Source organism: Myiozetetes cayanensis, unplaced genomic scaffold (genome assembly GCF_022539395.1).
Source record: "Myiozetetes cayanensis isolate MyiCay16 unplaced genomic scaffold, myiCay2020 scf6-25, whole genome shotgun sequence".
NCBI classification, from domain to species: Eukaryota; Metazoa; Chordata; class Aves; order Passeriformes; family Tyrannidae; genus Myiozetetes; species Myiozetetes cayanensis.
In genome coordinates, this window is record NW_026087853.1 from 14,979,604 (window position 1) to 15,001,651 (window position 22,048).

The window sequence follows — 22,048 nt, forward strand, 5'->3', positions numbered from 1 at the left end:
TTTTGCACTTACCTCCATAGTAGCAGGCAGAGCAATAATTGAGGCCCTGCTGCTGTGGGTGAGGGGCAAACTGCAGGTAGTAAGGTAGTAAACTAGGGATAAATTAAAAATTCTATCTGGATATGTAACAGTGTAGGCAGTGACAATGCAAATACCCTGTGTTCCAAGTATCGTACATGGAAGCAATGCCCTTGGGGATGACTGTAGTTCATTCTCAAGGGTTTGACTCTGCAAATGAAATGACAATAAACAGGTGAATGAGAATTCTCTACCCTAATTACAGAAAAAACAAATCTTGATGGAAAAGGTGGCCAAAGCGCTGCAGCATCTTAATATGTCTCTTTCATGTTTCATATCATTGAAAACCCTCCTGTGGTGAGATAAGCCTAAATGGAGGGAAACATATTTGTTCATTAACGTGAAATGAAGTCCTGGCTTTTTGTTGGTGATTTTGTGTCTGAGGGAATAGGATTGAAAAAGTGTTTTGCAGGTAACTTTAGAGTGAGGCTGGTATATATTGGTCCTTCTTATTTCTGTCTTGTCTTAGCTATTCCTCTGTATGTAAATATGTTTTAACCTATCTTTACTCTTCTTGTTCCTTGGTGGTTCTAATTAGTTTTTTTATTACTTCAGCATTCTTTCTCCACGTTGAAACTGAACTTTCCACCTCCTGGTTTATACCTCAGTTCCTCACCCATCCATCTTACCACTACTGACTTAATCATCACTGTTTCAAAACTAGCAGAATATAAATTTATGCACAGAAGGCCTTAGGAACATGAGGATTAGTGGCATCTGCTTTCAGTTGATGCAATATCCTAGAAACAATGTTTTGTATTTCTAACTGTATGTTCTAGGTTATTGATGATAAGTTATATAGTCATCCTTTCAGCTGTCCTTTCTCAGAATGAATGTGTACATAGACTTCTAATTACATTGTCTTTCAGAGGTTTTACCCATGTACAGGGTGTACGTTTTGAAATTTCTAGTGAAGTGCTAATATTGCTGTTAGTGATATTGCTCATACGAATGGCTTGGACTCCATACAGAATCTTGAGTAGAATGGTTTGGTCCTCCAAAATAACCATCTAAAAAACCCCATAACTACCTTCTAAGAAAATGGAAAAAAGTATGTTTTTAAAGGCGTTTGTTCTCCATATTAACATATTTCCCTGCTTGTGTTCATAGAGAGACTTATATCTGTTAGATCAGCTATAGTGGAAATACACTTCAATATGATTGATAATATTGCTGGTTCCTTACTTTGGTAACATAAATATAGGATGATACTGAACATTTGCTACCACTGAGAGTATGTTATGTTCAACATACCAGAGTCATGCCCACTTTCTCTTCCCACATGTGAAAAATAAATGTCTTCTAGGAGATGGAAGTTGGAATTCTCTGTTCATCTCCTACTTAAAGCAAGCAGCCTGTACTGGACTCAGTATTTTGATGTGCCATTTGCTTTAATTTTTTTTTTAATGTTTTTTTTAATCACGTACCTTGAGGACCAATTCCTGAAGAAATATTTGCCCTGAAGAATTAGTTATGTTTTGGACCCTTGTCTGAGCCAGATTTCAAGGCTTACCAGTTGGTGATAGTGGTCAGTCAAGAAGGTGCTTGTTACTGTCTTCACACAGTACTGAGTGGGTGTTTGTTTGACTTGTTTTTTTTTTAATTTGGAAGACTTTCAGTGCTTTTCCTGTGGTTGGTGTGAATTAAAGTTTCACACAACTCACCAAATGGTAGATAGATAGTAACAGCTTTATTCTTTCACTGTCTGGAGCTTGGGTGACTGAACAAGTACTCACTAAGTTAAAATCTCTTGTTCTCATTTAGTATTGTTTAATTTATGAACTTAAAAGGACTGATCCTGGGCAGGCTTTTCTGTGCCTCTAATCTCCAATTTGGAGGTGAAGTTACCAAATATGAAACTGTTCCTTAATAACTTGAAACTACTTCGAAGCATGCTGGGTGTAGTTGCTAAACTGAAGAAGCTTTACAGCTCTTTGAATTCAGGAAGACAGAAATGCACAGGTCACAAGCAGAAAGTTCTCTTAGTGATTGTAATGATTTGAAGGTCAATTTTGTTATTTCATCCCAATGGAGACGACTCATTAGATATTCCAAAGATGATTATTACACATCCTATTGCTAAATGAGCATTCTGGAAGATTGAAACAAATAGAAATAAAAAAATAGTTCCAGGTTTGCTGCCCAGTACTTACTACACATCATTTTGGGGTACAGCCATAATTTTTTTTTGTTCTTATGCTCAAACATTGCCCTGCTCAAAAGCAGAAAGATTGTACTACAGGGGAAAATAGTAGAGTGTATTACAAGAACAACTTCTATAGGATAATACAATAAATAAGACTCAGAGTGTACATTTGTCCAAAACATTAAAAACAAGAAAACAAACACAATTTTTTAAAAAGATGGAAAAAAGTTATTTTGTGTTTCAGTAACTGGGATTACTTGCAACAACAGTAGTTAGAAATATTTTGAGAGTGAGTAATCAAAAAACACTTCTGCTATTGGGCATCTCAATGCTTTTGTCAGCGAAACTTCTACTTGCTAAAAAGATCATCAGCATAAACTTCTACATCTGAACTTCAAAAATAGGTTCATGATGAGTCAGATCTTATGCAGCCTTTTACTGTAATGCTGTGATAAAGAAGCTGTCCAGCCTAGATTTCTTTTACGTTGCAACACAGCAAGTAAATCCAGCTGAAGCTGGTCACAGGTGGTCTTCCCCCTCAGTATTGAGGGCAACCCTGTTTTACATCTTTATCAATGATCCAGATGAGAAGATCAAGTGCACCCTCAGTCCTTTCACCGATGACACCAAATCGGGTGGGAGTGTTGATCTGGTGGAGGGTAGGAAGGCTCTGCAGAGGGATCTGGACAGGCTGGATTGATGGGCCAAGGCCAACATTATGAGGTTCAACAAGGCCAAGTGCTGGGTCCTGCACTTGGGTCACAACAACCCCATGCAGCTCTGCAGGCTTGGGGCAGAAAGGCTGGAAAACTGCTCAGTGGGAAAGGACCTGGGAGTGCTGGTCAACAGCCAGCTGAACATGAACCAGCAATGTGTCCAGCTGGTTAAGAAGGCCAATGGCATCCTGGCTTGTATCAGGAATAGTGTGGCCAGCAGGACCAGGGCAGTGATTGTCACTCTGTATTTGGCACCAGTGAGGCCACACTTTGAATTCTGTGTTCATGTTTGGGCCCCTCAGGACAAGAAGGACGTTGAGGTGAAAAGTGACTGAGGAGCTGGGGTTGTTCAGCTTGAAGAAGAGGAGGCCCATGGGGGACCTTATTGCTCTCTACGACTACCTGGAAGGAGATTGTAGGCAGGTGGAGGTCAATCTTTTCTCCCAGTTAACAACTGATAGAATGAGAGAAAATGGCCTCAAGTTGCACCAGGGGAGATTTAGATTAGATATTAGGGAAGATTTCTTCATGGAAAGAGTTGTCAAGCATTGGAACAGGATGACCAGGGAAGTGTTGGAGTTATCATCCCTGGAAGTGTTCAAAATACATACGGATATGGCACTTGAAGATATGCTTTAGTGGTGATGGTGCTGTTTGATGGTTGGACTTCATGATCTTAGAGGGGTGTTTTCCAACTTTAAAGATTCTGTGATAACAAGATGCTCTACTAACTTAGTGTGAAAGCAACTTAAAGCCAAGAAATGACTTCCTAGGAGGCTTACTGTGCTGGACTAAAAATGTGTTTGAACTTTGTGAGTCTGGGAATGAACAAAACTCTGACCTACTGTTCTACTACTTTTCCTTTTTGAGTTCTGTGTTTCAGAACCATCCTGCCACATTCAGTGTGATTTCTTGGGTACTTCTTGTGCAGATGATATAATTCTTCTCTTTGAAGGCATGTTGTTTTGGGGGATTTCTGTTTGGATTTTTTTTTCCTTTTTGTGTTAGAAAGCTTCATTTAATTAATTTTTATTGTAACTATTCTGAAGTAATTACATCTAGTATTTGCTTAAGAGTATAATAAATTTGAAGAATCATTTTGTATTGCTCATTTTATAGATTTATACTGAAATTACACAATTAGTTTCTATTAAAAATTATTTTTAACGTCCAAAAGTGCTTCCTTTAAATCACGGATGATTAAGAAGTATGTGAAAAGTTGCTGAATGAACACTACTTCAATCAAAATATGAGCATACGGGCAGTTAAGAGATCTGAATATGAATAAATAAATATATATCCATTTGTGGGTGTGTCTAACCTGTCTGAACAGGGGCAAAACTCACTGTTTTTATGTTTTGTTTCTTTGTTTTTAAGGGCTCACAGTTTGTCTCCAACCGATCATCTGGCAGCATTTTACTTGGCACTGCAGCTTGCCATATCCAGACAGGTTAGTTTTGTTTTAAAAGTGCAGCATCATACTGTCATATAAGGATTAGAATTTCTATCTGTTGATGAATACAGGCGAAGATTTCTTCAATAAAAACCTGGTTTTCCTTGTGCCTATATGCATATATAAGAAAAAACCCTGAAATACTCTCTCCAAACACTCTCAGTCTTATCTATAGATTTCTCTGTAGTTCTGTCTGTATTTCCAGTTCTAGGATCAGAAATAAGACATAAGTAAATCCACTTACTTCAGCATTTATGTTGCTAGATGGAGAGAAAAAAAAAAGTCAGTTTTTACCATGTTTTTACGTATTTACATGTAATCTCTGCTCAGATCCTGGAGAGTGGAACTCTTAAATCTAGTCTTTAATGATGTTGATAGTGCTTAAATATTGAGTATCTGCTAAGATCCATACCCTTTCTGAATACAGGAGTGTATAGAATTCTACATGTTATGTGTATTTTGAAAATTTTATGGATGTGCAGTCAAGTAATAGGCAATACTTTTAATAGTGGTGCTTTTTTCTTTTTTTTTTTTTTCCCCAAATCAGATACCAGAAGCTTTGGGTTATGTTCGTCAGGCTCTGCAGCTACAAGGAGATGATGCCAACTCTCTTCATCTCCTTGCACTCTTACTATCAGCTCAGAAACATTATCATGATGCTTTGAATATCATTGATATGGCCTTGAGTGAATATCCAGAAAATTTTATGTGAGTGAATGTCATGTTTGCTTTCTACACTCTCTCTCATACTTATTTTTCTTAGATTCTCATCTCATTCATTTCAAGAGGGGAGGGATTTGAAATTTTGTCTAATTTTTTTTTTTACAATAGTCTTCCCTCCTACCAATTATTGCAATTCTCTTTATTAAAGGCTCGTTAAATAGTGATTAAGGATTTGGTTTGGAATGGAGGATAGAGCTGTATAGTTGATCTTACTACGTTTTTTTTCTATATGTAGATAATTTCTCCCTATTGCATGCTTTATAGTATGTTTGTGTCTTCTGTTTTTATACAATCAATATTCCAAGAAGGATAAACAGGATGTTACTATTAGCTTGCATAGATTTATTCCATCCTACAGATAGCTCTGTGCATATTGTATGGAATCTGCTCTGTAAAATACATCATAACAGAGAATCTCCTGTGGTGCCTGAATAATAACCAGTCATCTGAAATTGGCTGATGGATAACTAAACAAGTGATCAGGGAAGAAGCATGTTTGGTAAATGTTCTCTTGTTCAAGAAAGAAATCGTTCTCTCTGTTTATTTTTCATGTTGAGAACATTTGAAAATACACTTGGGTTCTGTAGTTATTTAGGGTTTTATTTTATTATTTATTTTCTTACGAAAGTCTCATTAAATGCTTCACATCTCAGGGACAGCTTCCCATTAACTTCCAATCTTCCAACTTTCCAGTCTTTACCAACTGTCACTAAGGTTATAATCCATAGTATTACAAATATCCTACATGTTTATTTAGACACTTTTTTTGAAGTATCTCATTATTAACTTTTAAATGACTGGCTTGTATCATAAATTGTTATTATATCAACATACAAAAAAAATAGGATTTCTTTAAGAATTATTATTTTGAAAATAGAGATTGCAGTGGTTTTCCTTCCTGTTCCTTGACATGTCAGTTCTCCTTTTGATTGTCAGTGTAAGGCACTGTTGCCTTTTTCCTGATAAATCTGACCAGGATCTCTGTTGCTATCATCTCTCCTCACAACTTCTGTGGCTTGCAGCCAGTTCTTTGTAAATCCTTTTGTGACCTTTTGCTGTTTCTCACTTCTTAGTTTATCCACACACCTATGACTTGTCTTGGTGCTTATCAGGGGCTTCTACACATGCTTCATGATTTCAGAATTATCTGGCAGTTCCTCTCTCAAACCTGTCTGTGCTTTCTTCAGGACCAAGGGACGTGTCAGCAAGTCATGGTTTGAGATGCAATTGAAGTATCAGCAATCTAATTCTGTACCCTATTATTGTTAAAGACAGATATGCTTAAAGCACTATGACTGTCATCTTCTGTCCTTGTTTCATTTTCTGCGGCTTAGTGGCAGTGTAAATAACAGACAAGGCTGGTGTATCTCTCAGAGATAACTTGTCTAGAAGTATGTCTGATACTGTAGTTTCAGAATTCCGGGTTGTTGTAAGAGAGCTCCCTGTTGCGTTAACCTCTGTTGTAATGCGAGAACAAACGTTCATTCAGTAAAACACAATTACTCTTGTGGGCATTCAGAAGGTGTTTATGGGTTTTTCAAATGTGGTTCATGGCCCTTCCAGACTTATTTATACTGCAGCTCTGGTTAAACATGTTGCCCAAGTTGTTCATTACAGTATTGATCTTTGTGTTAATGCATGTATGTGTTATTAATCATATGAGTCATAATAGTGATTCTAAATCATTAGTCCTGTTGCATAATGCAAACACTGTGGCCCTACAGTGTACTGTGTTACAGTCTACTGGTGCACATCAGGGAATTTGAGAGCAATATCTTGGCATTAGGAATCACCATCAGATGTGGCAGCAATTGCTGAAGAATCCAAAGTGCAACACAGCTGTATGTTACTCTAGGAAGTCTTTTAGAGTCTGGTTTTTAGTGCTGTCAAGTTCCCAGAGAAGTCAAAAATATGATTGAGATTTCTTGGCTGCTCTCTGCAGTTGATACTGACAGCCAGACAGACACATCTGATCAATAATATAAATTTAGATTGATTCCTTCATGTAACTGGGTTATTTTTGCAAGGATTTATCAGCAAAATCTCAGGTTTACATTTTATTCTTGAACACTGTATCTGAAGCTCTGTGTATGTGCATATATATATAATACAAGACACAAGTGCTTAGTGTGTCACTGAGTCCATTTTCTTATTTTGCAACTTGTATGAACAACATAATCTCATGGTATTTCCTAACAGACTGGGAAGAGATCCTCTTGTGTTCCCCTACAGCTTACTCATTTTTAAATACACTGAAACATTTGATTATTCACCTGTGGTGCTTTGTTGGCTTTTGTAAACACGTCAGTTATCTTTATGCTTTATATCTTAGTTATGTCTGCAATCCTAATAAGTAAATACTACAAGAGTTTTCTAGGTATTCTCTGTATTTCCTGTTAGACTCCTGTGCTGGTTTAAAAGTAAACTGGTGGGAGAAATGAACCCAACTCAAGAGATTACAAGTCACAATTACAAGTTACAGTTTACTAAAAGCATTACAATAAATACAGTGATACAGAAAGAAACCTGGTTTTAACCCCAAAAGACAAATGTATAACCCCGTAGCCTGGGACAAGAACAGAATGGTGTTCAATAACCCCAGTGCTGAACACTATGTGGCTCCCTGGGTGCAAAGTAAAAGGAAAGGAAACCTGTTGGTCTGGATGATGGTCTCAGTTCTGTCGAAGTAATGATCACAGTCGTGTCAAGAGTGGCAGTTGCAGTCCTGTTGAAGTTCCAGTCCTCCTCTGGATCTTATGAGTGGTACCACATGTCCCAAAATCCAAAGTTTATATATGGTTAGGTTCAGGTGGGAATGCCCAGTACCTCTCCACAGGACAGGGAGTTTCACAACGGGTGATTTGGCTTTGTGAGTCATGGGATATTTTTGGAATCTTTGGTGGTCTAGGTCATTGTAGCTGCCTATTTTGCCAGTCCATTGTGACCCATTAGCAGAGATGCCCCCTCGGACTGGGGGCTGAGTCATTGGTGTGAACACTGCCCTGCCTCACAGGGTTTCTTTAACACTCAGCTTGTAGCCTGAGGTGTCACATGTGCCCTGGTCAGCTGCTGCAAATGATCCATTTATTAACAGTCTGTCAGAAATTACACAGAGGGTGTAAAATACACAGTTTTGGTTATACCCACATAGCGATAAACTGGTCCTGGCCTCTGTAACTAGGACAACTCCATTACCTTGGCCTCATGCAAATGGATACTTTGGTGGCTTTGCGGCATAATAAACCTCTATACTTGGAAGTATTAAAGTAAAACATAGAGCTTGTGATTTATGTTATTTCTTATTTCTTCCATTGTTGGAATAGCAATATATATCTGCATATCTCTACATGCTATAATTGCATTGGTGCACTGAGTGATGTCCTGCCCTCTTCACAGCTGTATGTTCTTTTGTTTTGCTTTTCTTTAAAAAGACTCTTAATTTTCAGAAATTTATAATACAGCATCTTCATAAAATTCCAGAGGTTGAAAGGAAGTTAATCAGATACATGGTGAGTCATGCTGGGAAGTGGATACTTTCCAGCACTCTTCTGTTGTAATCACTTAGTAAATATGTTGTCAGTCAGTTTTTTACATCTGAAAACCTGATGCATTCCTAGAATTTGTGTTCAATATTTGAGGTATACGGCAAGCATACCTTTGTATCTTAAATTAGCCTTAACCTTCCTGCCTTACAAAGCTGATAGTTGGCCAGTCAGCTAATGGCTTTGCCATGGATGCCTCAAGGTCAGTAAGTAGAAAGAAAGAAACTCCTCAGAGCCAAAGAATTATGTCTCCTCATTATCTAAAGGAGTGGAAGGAATGAGCAGATACATTGGGCTGTTAGCAGCAAGGTATAGCTTTTTCTTTGAATAGAGTGTTGATTGTTCTTCCTTTATTCATTAATTTGGGAACTTACACAATCTACTCTGAGACCTTAAGAGGTATTGGGAAAAATATTGGCGAAAATCTAAGAAACCTCTGAAAGTGAAATAGGTATGTAGTAATGTTTTTCAGAGATCATAAAAATTCAAGATATTTGCTGAATATCTACGGCACTATTGGTTCAAACTTTTTGTCAGCTTAAATTGCTAGGTCATAGCCACTCTATTTACAAACTAGTTAGTTGTGTTTTTCAGAGTAATACTAGCAATCTCCTTTTAAATGCAACCTCTGAGGGCCCTGGAAATCTGATCATGCTTTGATCCAGGGACAAAAAAAACTCTAGATAAAAGATTGCTTAACAGATTAAGTACTGAAAAGATTACAAATACTGTACTTTGATGAGATGAGTGGGAGTAAGGTGCCAGCACCAAAAATCCTGAAGAGTAAGTCAGGTGCTACTGCGTTTGAATTCATTAAAGTTACATGTTTTTTCCCCTTTCATCAGACAACTTGTCCCAGTAGTAGAAATGTGAAGTTCAGTTCTTCTCCATCTTGACAAAGTTTGAACCCACTCAGGGTCCCAGATGTTAAAATATACGGGAAACTGGGTGTGATGATCCATTTCTCCTCCTGAAACAGAGGCAGGGACATATTACCCTGAATGCAAGGAGAGTAGGCAGGAAGGAGCTACAGTGTATCCTAAATTACTAAAGTACTTAACTGTGAGGAGTGCTTGAGGTCTTAGTTCCTTGGGTTTTCCTTGAGTTTTATCTATATTATTCCATTGATTTCCTACTCTGAATGTATCAGCAGTCCCAGAGGTGTGCATTACAGTCTGAGTGTGTGTTCAAGGTTGTGCAAGGTAATGGTGGTTGTGCTGCATTGGTTCATATTGGGCTTCAAATCTTGTGCAGTATATGTAGTATATATGTGATTACCTGAGGAGCATTATGTACAAACTCCTTTCTATTACTCTTCCCTGTTTTCATCCGCTTGTTACAAGGAATTTATATCTTAGTGGTCTTTTGAATGATGTGGAATCTTGAAACGACACTTCTGTCTGTTTCTAACTCATGGTTAGTCAAAAGTAGATTCTCAGTCAAGGGAGACAGAGTTACGTTTCCTAATGAAATACTAGGAATATTGTTTTCTTAATATTGACTGGGGTTCCCTCATTATTTCAAGTGTTGGGGCACTTAAAGATGAATATAGTGCCTGAAATTAGTGTAATTAGGCAAAATAAATAGTAAATTGCTAATTTTATGCTGAAAATTGGAACTGCAATGGAGAGCAGCTGACAAGCTTTTAAAGTAGCAGAAGTAGGGAACAACAGATGGGTTATTTGAGAAGTGCAAGCATGTTATTTTAATGTTAAGTACACTCAAAAAGGAAAGACATATGTTAGCAGGTTTGAAGACAACTGAAGACTAAGTTCACAGTTTAAACATTTACATTTCTTGAAGTGTGATGGCAATTTTTTTTCTCTGAGAATATTTCACAGAATCATCAGGCCAATATGTCATTCCTCTGAAAACTACTAAATCCTTTCCTTCCTGACCCTCAAGGGCTCTACTGAGCTACATTAGATTTCCCAGAATCACAGGACCTTTTAACATCTCTCTCAGTTCATTGAGTAATGAACCTGTTTCCATCTGGGAGCTGTTCAGGTGGCATAAAAGAAGAGCTGGTTGGTAGAGGCAATATAGGATGATACAGACACTGATGTTTTGTGGGACACAAGGATATTTATCAGCTGAAGGGAATAGACTATGCTATTCTGCTTTCCCAAGGTCAGTTATAGTTGCACTGCAGTGTGTGGTGCTGGTAAAACTTAAGCTTTTGTGGTTTGGATTTTTTTCTTGCTAAATAGAGCACTGGGAATTATTTGAGGAAAGGGTGGTAATATAAGATTGGACAAGAAGTACTGATGTGCTGTGCTTGCCAAAATCATGTCTTTCAAGTTGTTTATACAGTCTTGTCAACATTTGACAACATGCTTTTTCAAATCCATTCCATTCTGATCCTGTTTATCTGGGGAGTTAAATGAATTAGATCTCAGGAATTATTTTTCTGTAAGTCATGAAAGACAGTATAGTTTGATTATGTTTTTTCTTTTTATTCTGGACTCTTTTAACTCCCCTTCCCCTTTGGTTATTGTTATATGCTTTTACTGAATGGTCCATTAAAAATACATTGTTTGTAGGTAGATATTACTTTATATAACAAATTGGTCATTGGCCTCAGGGCCTTATCCCTGAATTATAGTTGCTAGGCTGTAGATTCTTCTTTGAAACTTGATTGAAAGAGTCCCAGTTTGGGTCATGAGCTGGCTGCTGCAGGGTATTCAAGGCAGGAAAACGAAAAGTTGTTGAGTATAACTAATTTGTTCTGGCTTTAGTCAGAAACTATCTTTATTATAGTTTACAGATTTACATTTTCTTAAGGACATTGACTTCATAATATGGAATACAGTTTACATACACTACACCAAAAGCCACAAGATGAACTGCTTTATGAACAAATATATGGGGAATGATTTTTCAAAGGGTGCAGGGAAGGCCATCCAATGCACACCAAGTATACCTATTCATGATTTTCACAAAACTGTCGTATTTTGGTGCTTGAGGGCTGGTTTCTTTTGCTTCTTTTGCTTGGTTGAGAGTCATGCTTCAAATAGCAATCTGGACAACCCATTTTTACTTCATCCATTTTTCTGTATGTGTATGGGCTTCCCAGTACTTGGGATCTGTGCAACCAAATTTGGAGAAGGTTTGGTGATTGATTGAGAAACCAGTTTGGGAGATATTTTTTTAAGTTAAATGGTTTTCTGGAGTTTTTACAAAAACTAGGTTTGTTTGCTTGAGCTCTTGTTGCCTGTGTTGGGCATACAGTGATTTCAAGGAACTTACAAATGATGATTTTTGATATTTTATAATGAACTACTTATATCTTTCCTGATAATAAGACTTTTCTTGAATGCTCAAAATGGATTAGAGTGCACAGCAGTTCACTTTGTAATTGCAGCAGACATCTCTATAAGTTTCCTTCTGTGCTTTGATTATCATGGTAACAGAAGTGTTGCATCTAAGATGACTGACCTTGTAAATAAATCCTATATAAAACTGTATGTCTTCCATATTTTATTTAGTTTCATGTTGTCGTTCTCCCTGTAAGTTAAATTTTTGCAACTGTGTCATTTTGTGTTTTGGTGATCAGGCAGGTGTTTGGGAGCTGAGTAATGTGAAGCCATAAGCTTTCTACAGCAAGTGTTGAAGGGACAGCTGTCAAAACTGAATGTTTTAATTCATAGTTTGAAGCCAGGAAGATCAAATTTTAAGACACCTGATTGTCTATATATTAGAAGTCCCTAAATTTACTTTACTTTTTCTATGAATAAAGGTTAAGGTAAAGCATACCTTCCAGAGGACATTCAGTCTTGTTATGAACACGGCAAAACCTGGAGAAATCATTGCAGCATGTGGTAACTTGTTTCAGTTGCCCTTTTCATTAGCACTGCTTTTTTGATTTAATTTTAATCAATCCCTTACTGGTTTCCAGCTGTTGATTTTTATATCATTCTTTGCTAAGCTCTCTGTGATACTGGTGACCTCATACTCTTGATGCTGGCTTCTGTAATAAGACCATCTTCAAACATCGTTTCTGATAAGAACATCACCATACTTGCTGACAGTAAAGGCATGTGCCCTGGCCTTTCAGTTGCACTATAGCCAGTTTTCATCACATGAACAAATGCAAAAAATATTTCAATATCATTTATTACTGCATTATACAGAGAATCAACTGCATCATGTCTCTTGGAAAGGATTGTATTAATTATTTTGAGCATAATGGCTTCATTGGGGACTTCAATTAAACTACCTGTTTGCTGACATTCTTCTTTGCTTCTTGGTTAGTTATTTCTAGTATGTGTTTCCACATATAGATTGCAAAGACTGTATTTGTTCCAATAGCTATATATTGTGATTTTAAAAAGAAATGTGGCTTGACAGCTATTAAGCCATGCTGCTGAACAGTTTGTTTGGAAAGTTTCCTACTGTGCTTTATAAGGATCTTTTCATCAGGAGGATATATTACATGTAAATTAAGAGTCCTGCTGGATGCCACTGAAATTCCCAAATGAAGGATCTTAAAGCAGTCAACCCTAACTCCTCCTTCTAAAAGAAGCTACTAACTTGCAGACAGTGAACTGTCAAAATCTGAACTGTGGATGAAATAAACACTAGGAAGTTTAGGATTTTCTTCTAATTTTAACTTTTTTTCCTTCTAAACCATTTATTTATGAGGCATTACAAGATTTTTAAAAGGGCAGTTGCTGATAGAATGTACTGACATAGAGAAACTGAACTTAACAAGTGTGACTTTTTCCTACTTCCTCATATCTTTTCTGTTTCCTGTAACAGTCATCAGAGGTTTTTCCTATATATGTAATTGTTGAGTGCAAGAAGTGACTTGCTAACACTTTATTAAGGAAAGGTGAAGAGATTTAGATTCTTACAGATAATCACTAGTGAATAATATTTGTTCCAGCTGAATTCATTTTGTGCATTCTGTGTACTGCTTTCCCACTTCAATTACTCTGTAGGGTCCCGGTGTTAACCTGATTTAATTTGCACGAGCAGTTGACACTATGACAGTTTGTTACAGAAATGAGATTAAACTGTATGAAATATGCATGTAAATGTTTTACAGCACCATAATTGTTTTTTCCCTTACATTCAGATCTTATGAAAAGAAGCCTAAGTTGTCTGTTAAAAAAGGTTTATTTGCAGAGATCAGATTTTTAGTGTTATATTCTGCATCATCCTTTTTGTGTGTGTGTTTTTTTTTTAAGTACAGAATTATTGTCAAATTAGTTAGTCTAAGATTTTACAAGTCATATGATTAGACTTGGTGAGGGTTTTTTTTTTTGTGGGTTTTTTTTGGGGGGGGAGTTGTTTTTGTTTGGGTTTTGTTTCTTCTTCCTTTTTTTTTTTTTAAATATAGTGCCTGGTTTTAAAAGTAGAATAACTTCTTTTGACATTTTCTCGCATTCCAGGATTTGAAGTTGTGGCATATATCAAATGGACACTTAGTTGTGAAACAAAAATGAAATATTATATAACTCCACATAGAACTGGTATTTGTCACCTTTTTTTATACACTCTAATAAGTAACAGGCTATATATCAGAGTTGATCATATATAAAGTTTATTCTTCTATTTAAGCTATTGTTGTCAGGGAGATCAAGCCGTTGTTTGATACTTTCTGTGTGGGTTGTTTGTTGGTTGTAACCATATTTATGGGACTCCCAGTATGTTAATTATTTCCTAACATCTTTTAATAATTGATTGTCTTGTAAAAAAATACTGTTAGCTGAAGTAAAAAATGCAAACTGTTAAATTACTTAAAAATGTTTTCTTAAAACTTACTAAGTTTACTCAAAGTAGGTTAAACATAAACCAGAGTAGTTACATTTTTAATTCTACATTCTAAGCAAGCAGATTTGATTTTTAGTTTCCTAAGGTGGTTCTTAGGGTTCTCAGCAAGGCTTTTGGTGTTTTACGCTGAAGGACTAACAATTTTCAAAGCACATACTTCAAGTGTTACACAGAGCAGGTCTGGTGGAAGAATGACGGACAGCACGTCATGTTGCTAGGTTTGAAAAAGAATTGCAGAATGAAAGGCCGGTCTCATCCATGCAGCAGTGCGTGGAATGCAGGTATCCAGCTGTAGCTGATCCGGGTGCACTTGGATCCAAGTGTGCTTATACATATAGGCAACTTGCAGAAATTGCTTGCTTTATCCCAAAAGCAAAACAGCTGGTTTTAAAATGATGCTCAAGGTGAACAATACCTGTTCATTGAAAGAACTAAGAGTTCTCAATAGTGTTACTTGTCACACAGCGGAGCTTGGTCTTCAGTACTTTGCATTTTTGCTTCATTCAGCAGATAAGAAATGCTTCAATAGCTTAGGCCAGTATTAGACAAATTAACTCCTGTTATCTTCTGATGTTACAAGAGAGTTACAGTAGAAGGAAATTGGTGGTTGTGGCATCTGGGTATTTTATTTCAGGAAGTGAAACAGACTGGCTGAGGAGAAGGAGGCATAATTAGGACAGCAATTTTATTTTGAAGATTCGCAAGTTCTTTGCTACATATTACAGTGGTTGGCTAGTAGAGAAAGCCTCAGATTATGGATTAATTAGAGTAGTTTGTACTGATTAGGAAATAAAGCAGGAGCAAGAATTTCAGAAGTCACAAAGTGCCATTCTTACAGTTTTCCTATCTGTAATAGTTTTCATGAATTTATCAACTGTATTTTAAGAAGTTACATTACTTGCTCCACATTTACTGTAGTCTATCCAAAACAAACTGTGAGGAAGCAGTCTTTTCTAAGATTTCATTTATAATCTTGAGACCTAATTTCCACTCTTAATGTTTTAATAGTCTGAATGACCTTTATATATACTCATTTTTTTGGAAACATTATCCTCTAGATAAGTTATTCTTTTCTCTTCATGGTGCTTGTCTCATTTGTAATTAGAGATAGAATTTCTACCTCTTCTTGGCTTTTTTTTCCCTAGACTAACTAAATGAAGTATTTTTTGTACTCTGCAGTTTCTAGTCAATAGATCACCCTTGCAGCCTTTCTCTGCAGCTGCTCCAATTTGAAATTCCTCATGTGTGTCGTTCTAACTCTTACAATGAGGATTACATATAACATTCCAGATGTGTTCTCACTGGGGTATTGTACAGTGACACCGTGTCTTTCTCTTTCTGCTCCAATGAGTGCATCCCTGAATTGCATCTGGCCTCTTCACAGCTGTCTTATCTTGATGAACCCAGCTTTTTAGGCAGCTCTGGTTTGGAATAACTGTTACACAGGTTGGTTGGCACAATCTTTTTATTAAACTTGAACAATAACCCTTTTTTTTTAATAATGATGTTATTTAATACTCCTTTTCTCTTGACAAAAGCATTAATTCAAACTTCAGAAAGGATTAATTCATGAATATTCTTAATTTTCATCTCCTTGTCCCTGTTTAGTATGCACATTTTCTTTTCTTTCCTACTTAAATGCAATAAAAACCTTAAAAGACTATAACTTTTGTGTATAATAATAGTCTGTTCAGGTGTAGTTTAGCTTTGCTTTTTACTAGGTACCTAAAGTGTGGCTTTCTGTGCTGATTTTTTTCTCACCTGCCTGTCCTCTGCTATTCTTGATAGGATCTCTGCATGTTTCTGATGTGTTACTAGCACAGTGTTAATCAAGTGATTGGCTTGGCACACAGGGAGTTTTACCCTTTCAACTTGAGGTACAGATCCCTAAACATTTTAGCATCTTTTTGTTAACCACCAGGCTTCTGCTGCGTTCTGGATATCTTTGCTAAACTTTGCTATCAAATACTGTGGGTGTATGGCACTGAAATTCAAAGACCTAGTTATAAACTCCTTTGGGATTTTTCATTCTTTATTTAAATAAATATCCTGTAATATATGGATTAGGTTATGAACAGCTGTTTTATAATGTACTCATTAGTTAGAACAGTCTTGAAGTAATGGAGTAATTTGCTACTCCAGTAGCTGTTTCATAAATTTATCAGCCATTAGCTCCAAGAATAACTAAGCCTTTCCACTTAAGAGTTTGATTTGTTCTCCATTTTGTGTCTGGGTAATTAGTCTCCTAAAATGATACAATTCACTTTATTTTTAGCTGGCAGTAAAGATCTGCATCCATGTCAAATACTGATGCTGCCACAAATGCCCGATTACTCGGTCTTTAAAAGAACCTGTTTTACCTACTTCCTTCCCCAGAGGATTTGACCCAAACAGATTTCTGCTCTTATTTGTTATATTTATTCCAGTTTGACCTGTCTCTGACACACATTGTCCTACTCTTCATTTCTTTTTTGAATATTATCTTTTCCTCAGTGTTTGCATTCTCAGTCAACTGCTGTTCCACTATGTCAAGGTTACTCTGTCACCGTGTGCCAGTAGCTTAAACCTCTGACTCTCACAAACTGACACAGAGAATTCGTGATACTCACTAAACGTACAGCTCAATTTTCATCATCCTGTCACTTGATAGATTTTATCCATTCCTCATCATTTTTAATTGTGTATCAAAACCCGGTGTGAAGAGCTCCCTGTAAAGTTTAAAATTCTCTGTGTTACTAATGCAGGCTGTATTCCAGAAGAGCTGTTTCCACAGATGCTTGAAGCTGATCTTTCAGAAAAGCTTTTCTCAAATGTTCTACCTCTTGTTTTCTAAAACCTTCCTGGTAATACTTGTCCCTGAGCTGCTCATACCTCCAGCCATGTTTCAGGGGAAAATTAAGTTAGTTTGGGAGACCAGTTTGTCACATGGTATTCCTCCTTTCCATTGCTTCTTTCTCCTTCTCTTCCTTCCCCCATTTGTTAAGTCGGCAGGTTTTCATTTTGTTATTAACATCCTGTTCAGTTTTCTAAAGTGTCTTAGTTCTTTTAAGATTTATAGTCCAAATATTTCTTGGATCCAGGAAAGTTTTCTGTGTGACTTTATAAATGCAATATTTTCTATTCAAAAGATTATTTTTTGTTTAATCCCACAACAGTGTACTTTTTTTTCTTACTAGATACAATATCCTAGCATTTCTTTATTAGAATTGTGAATATTTTTTCATCATACTTTGATTATTGTTTGTATTTTGGGAAATGTGCAACGATACAGTCTGTTGACTTTCGTAATACACAAGAAACAGGGATGATGTTGCATATGTACTACAGTGCATCTGGAAGCACCAAAATGCTGTGTTGCTTTAATTCTTACAAGAATATTTCTCTTCTGCTATCTGGACATTGAATCCTGCACTAGTAGCTCAGCTTCCAACATTTTTGTGACACAGACTTCTGCTCTTTTTCACATGTGTTTTTAAGTAGTTTCTCAATAATTGAATCCCCTCCCTTTCTATCTCCTGTTCCATTTTTGCTTTTATATCTTGCATACTAAAATCTTAGTGTATTACTGATCCTGTGCCTTCTCTCTGCTACAAGATTCCTGAAAGTCTTAAATGCTTGAAGACTGTTAATGTAAATTCAATCTATCTGTAAACTGTATGTAATAAGGTATATATTATGGTTATCGACTCTAGAATGACTTTCAGATTCAGTGCTTCTGGATTGATTATGTTCCATAACTTTTGTAATGTGCTTTATGATCACAGATTTTTAAAAATTGAACTTCTGTAGGCTCTTCAAAATGTAAAAAGTACTGTCTTTTACATACAGAGAAACAGGAGAGAGATTGTATAACATAGATTCCTATGATTTTGGGTTTGGGTTTTGAGGCAAAGGTCTTCTTTGGTGAGGGAGCTGTGTGTGTGTGTTAAGGGTAAAATAGATGGAGGGGAGCATGAGGGAAGGAGGATGTTATTTGTCGTTTTTCTTCTCTCCTTAGTAAAGTGATGGACAGACCTTGACATTTTTCTTGCAGTGATACAGTCACAGTTAAACTAATATCTAGGGAATACATCTCTGCCAAATGAAATATGACTTTAAATTATGTATATAGCTCCCTGTATGCTCAAATCCAGTTTACTGATAGGAAGAAAGCTAAACTATTTTAACTGATTACTTTGTTCTGCATTCTTTCAAGACATCAAATGAGACTCCATATGACTGTATTTACCTGGCTTTATCCACAGGTGCTCATTTTCTTAAACTAACTCAGTGACCTGCCTTTCCTTTTCTCCTCAGTCCCACAACACACATATTGTACATTTAAGGTAGTGTGATTCATTTTTAGGTTTACATGCTGGGTAGTTTCTGCAGAGGATATTCATTGCAACACTAAGGCTTTAGCTGCTGTGACTTGTGAAGCACTTGATGTAATTTCTTATTCTTGAGAAAACTCTCTGGCAGTTTGCAATTACTATTAGAAGCCTCCAAGTTGGTATTTGGGATAAGAAACTTCTGAGCTTTCACACATGCCCACCCTCTACACCCTTCTCAGTCTTCCCACACAAACCATATGAGCAATCATATAAATTTTTCACTTGGTATGATTAAGGTTGCACTGGAACAAAATGCCAAAGTACACCTGGGTTTAAAAAGGGAAAGTAGGCTAACAGTTTTATATGCATACTCTCCTCCTGCTTTGTACTCTTTAATCCTGCAATTTACTAAAAATTGCTTCTAAATTAGTATTTTTCTAGTGTATTCTCTGTTCCCAGATGCTGGGACTCCTATAAATGTACGTACCAATTGACTAGCTCCCCTATTATCACATTGCATTTATATTCTTTAAATATCCAGGAAGGTGTCTAAGTTAGCCTCAGTGGAGAACTTTCAACTGGATACATGGAACGTAAGAGGAATATGCAGTTGTCATCTCATGAGGCTGTGCACTTTATTTATCTTGATACCATTAGAAACATCAACTTTGAAATCAGAATTAATTTATAGTGACTTCTGGCAAACATGTTTGCTTCCATTATGAATGGTTTGCTGCATATTTGATGGGTGCTGTGCTGTCTTCAGACTCTCACTTGCAAATGTTCAAAATTGAAATCAGATATAATTTTTTGTGCCTGCTGATGTCAACATATTGTAGAGTGGAGCTATGTTTTCTGGTTGACTTTACCAGTGCTGATTACCTTGCTTGAATCTTATCTGGTCTAGTGGTATCTTCTACAATGTAGCATCTTCCATTTTCCTGTAAGAGAACTTGATAACATAGGGAAGTAACTTCTTATGTGGGTTCTATGTTAGATTACTATCATTTGAGGCCAGTTAATGCAAAATACTGTCCTTTCTTATGAAAGTAGTAAAGATTTTTATTTTTTTTTAGTGATGACGTAGAAGAATAGAATGGCTTGGGTTGGAAGGACTTTGAAGATCATCTAGTTCCAATCCCTCCTTCCCCACTGCTGCCCCTGGGCAGGGATGGATGTCACTGTTCAACACGTGATGTCCTGTTCTTAATGGTCTTGCTAATTTGACTAAGCTACATTGTCTTCTCAACTATTCTTTCTGTCCAGTTGAAAAGGCCATCATGTAAAAAGCACTGTTACTTTGGTGACATTACATATTTGACTTTATTGTAATTACTTCATTAAACTATTACTTAAGTTATGACCATATTTGAAATTATGTTTCCTCCAGCTTAGTGTGATGTTGACTGTCTTTAAAAATGTTTTGCTTGAATGGGAATCTCTTTTCCTTTTCACTAGATTACTGTTTACAAAAGTCAAATTGGAGTCTCTGTGCAGAGGCCCAGATGAAGCACTCCTTACATGTAAACACATGCTCCAGATTTGGAAATCCTGCTACAATCTCACTAACCCAAGGTAAGATTCTGTGGAATTCTAGGCTGCTCACCACCCTGCTCAGTAGTCTTTCATGGCAATATTAAGTTAGCAGTCCTGCATTTGCTTGGTCTGGCATTTCCTATGAACAAACTAATCCTCTGGGAATCTGGGGGATGAAGTGCAAAGACACCAGTTGATGGTCATGTAGAAGTACCTAGGGTTCCATGAAGTAAGGTATGCCAAAGCTAATAAATTCTGCAGAGGTGAGCACTGCTTAGAGAGATTGTGTAACTCATCCATTCTCAATGTACTCGTATGATCTTGGGTTTTTTCCTGATTTGGGGTTTTAGAGTCTTTTATTTTGGTTAGTGGAGAGATTGCTGTAGTGGAAACATAGTTCAAGGATTTTCATCAAATAATATGAAAGAGGAGTAGAGATTATTGAAAAAGCATCAGAGGTCACATGGATAGATATGATATGCTTGTAAGGTCAGCATGGCTTTTTTTTTAAAGGATGTCTTGTTTATGAACCTAATTAGGTATTCAAAGGCAGTACCAAGTGTATGGACAAGTTGTTACAGTCCTCTTTGGGTTTCCAAAATGCTTTTGTGAAGGTCCTTTGTAGAAGTGGCTGGATGAACAACACCAGCCACCTGGCTGATAAAAGAAGAAGAAGGAGAAAATACTAAAGTAAAAATATTGCGGTCCTGAGCGAGCCAAAGCTAAAATTTGTGTGTGTGTGAAAAGAATCACAAGGTCAAGCTGAAAAGCCACTTGAAGCATGGCTGTTCTCTGTGCCTGGAAGCAGTCACATGGGGGTGTGTGGTATGTGGGGAGATAAGGAAACATCTTGCTGTCTGGAGAGCTCGAACCCAGGGTTGGTAGAGAGTCTGCATGTAGGAATGGAGTGATAAAGTTTCACAAGAGAGTTCTGCCTGGACAAAAGTCTGTCCTGCTTGAATTCATGCACTGCAAACAGTGCAGAGTGACAACATTTTTTCTACAGTCCTTTGCCATATATATTTAGACAAACCACGTTTATCAAGTATGTGGAGAAGAGGACAAGGAGAATTTTCTGCTGTTTGGTTGTTTGAAGAAAAGGTGCTACAGCAGAAGAACTTTGTATCAGGTGGCATCAGATACCTGTGTAGCAGTGTGATGAACATTAACTGTTCAGGTTTTGCTCTAAATTGATCTCAGTTATGTAAATACATGCAACTCTTTAGGACTGAGAAAGGTGACCTAATGACCAAAGAGGGAAAATTGCTTCTCTCCTTAGTAAACTAGTGAGCAGTTCAGAGCAGGAATGTTTGGAGGGTGTGGCAGGAAAAGCTTGGGACGGGATCTGAGTCACTCAGAGCACAGAGAGAGACTCTGATACTGCCTTGTGGAACAGGGAGCATCCCTCAGGGTACAGAAAGCAAGTATGTCAGAAGCCAGGAAGGTTTGAGCTGAATTGTTTTCAAGTCAGAGTCACTCAACGAGCAGCAGGGACCTGGGAGAAAATTTTTCTTCTACCTTAGTGGGTGGAGGTTTATTTTAGTTAACTGGTTGTGTGTGTGGGTAGTGGGGGTTAAGAGTTTAGTACCAGAGTGCTGTGCTTTGCAGAATAGTTAAAATTTCTGTGTAAACCTAATTTCAGAGAGGCTTTGCATGTACTCTGGCACAACTTTTCACCTTCCTTCTCTGCTGTGACATCTTCTGCAGAGATCAGGGCTCTAATCATAGCTTGTCATTACTTCATAGTTATTGTTGTCTTTGTG

At 37.0% G+C, this 22,048-nt stretch overlaps 1 protein-coding gene across 1 annotated transcript in view; it reads left to right on the top strand.

Annotated features, from left to right (window-relative positions):
• The window catches only part of TTC7B (tetratricopeptide repeat domain 7B), a 136,155-nt gene that overhangs the window by 64,084 nt on the left and 50,023 nt on the right, over nt 1-22,048 (top strand). Inside the window, 3 exon segments of the mRNA XM_050335350.1 lie at nt 4,318-4,390; nt 4,941-5,101; nt 20,208-20,324. Coding sequence (XP_050191307.1) covers nt 4,318-4,390; nt 4,941-5,101; nt 20,208-20,324 — 351 coding nt within the window.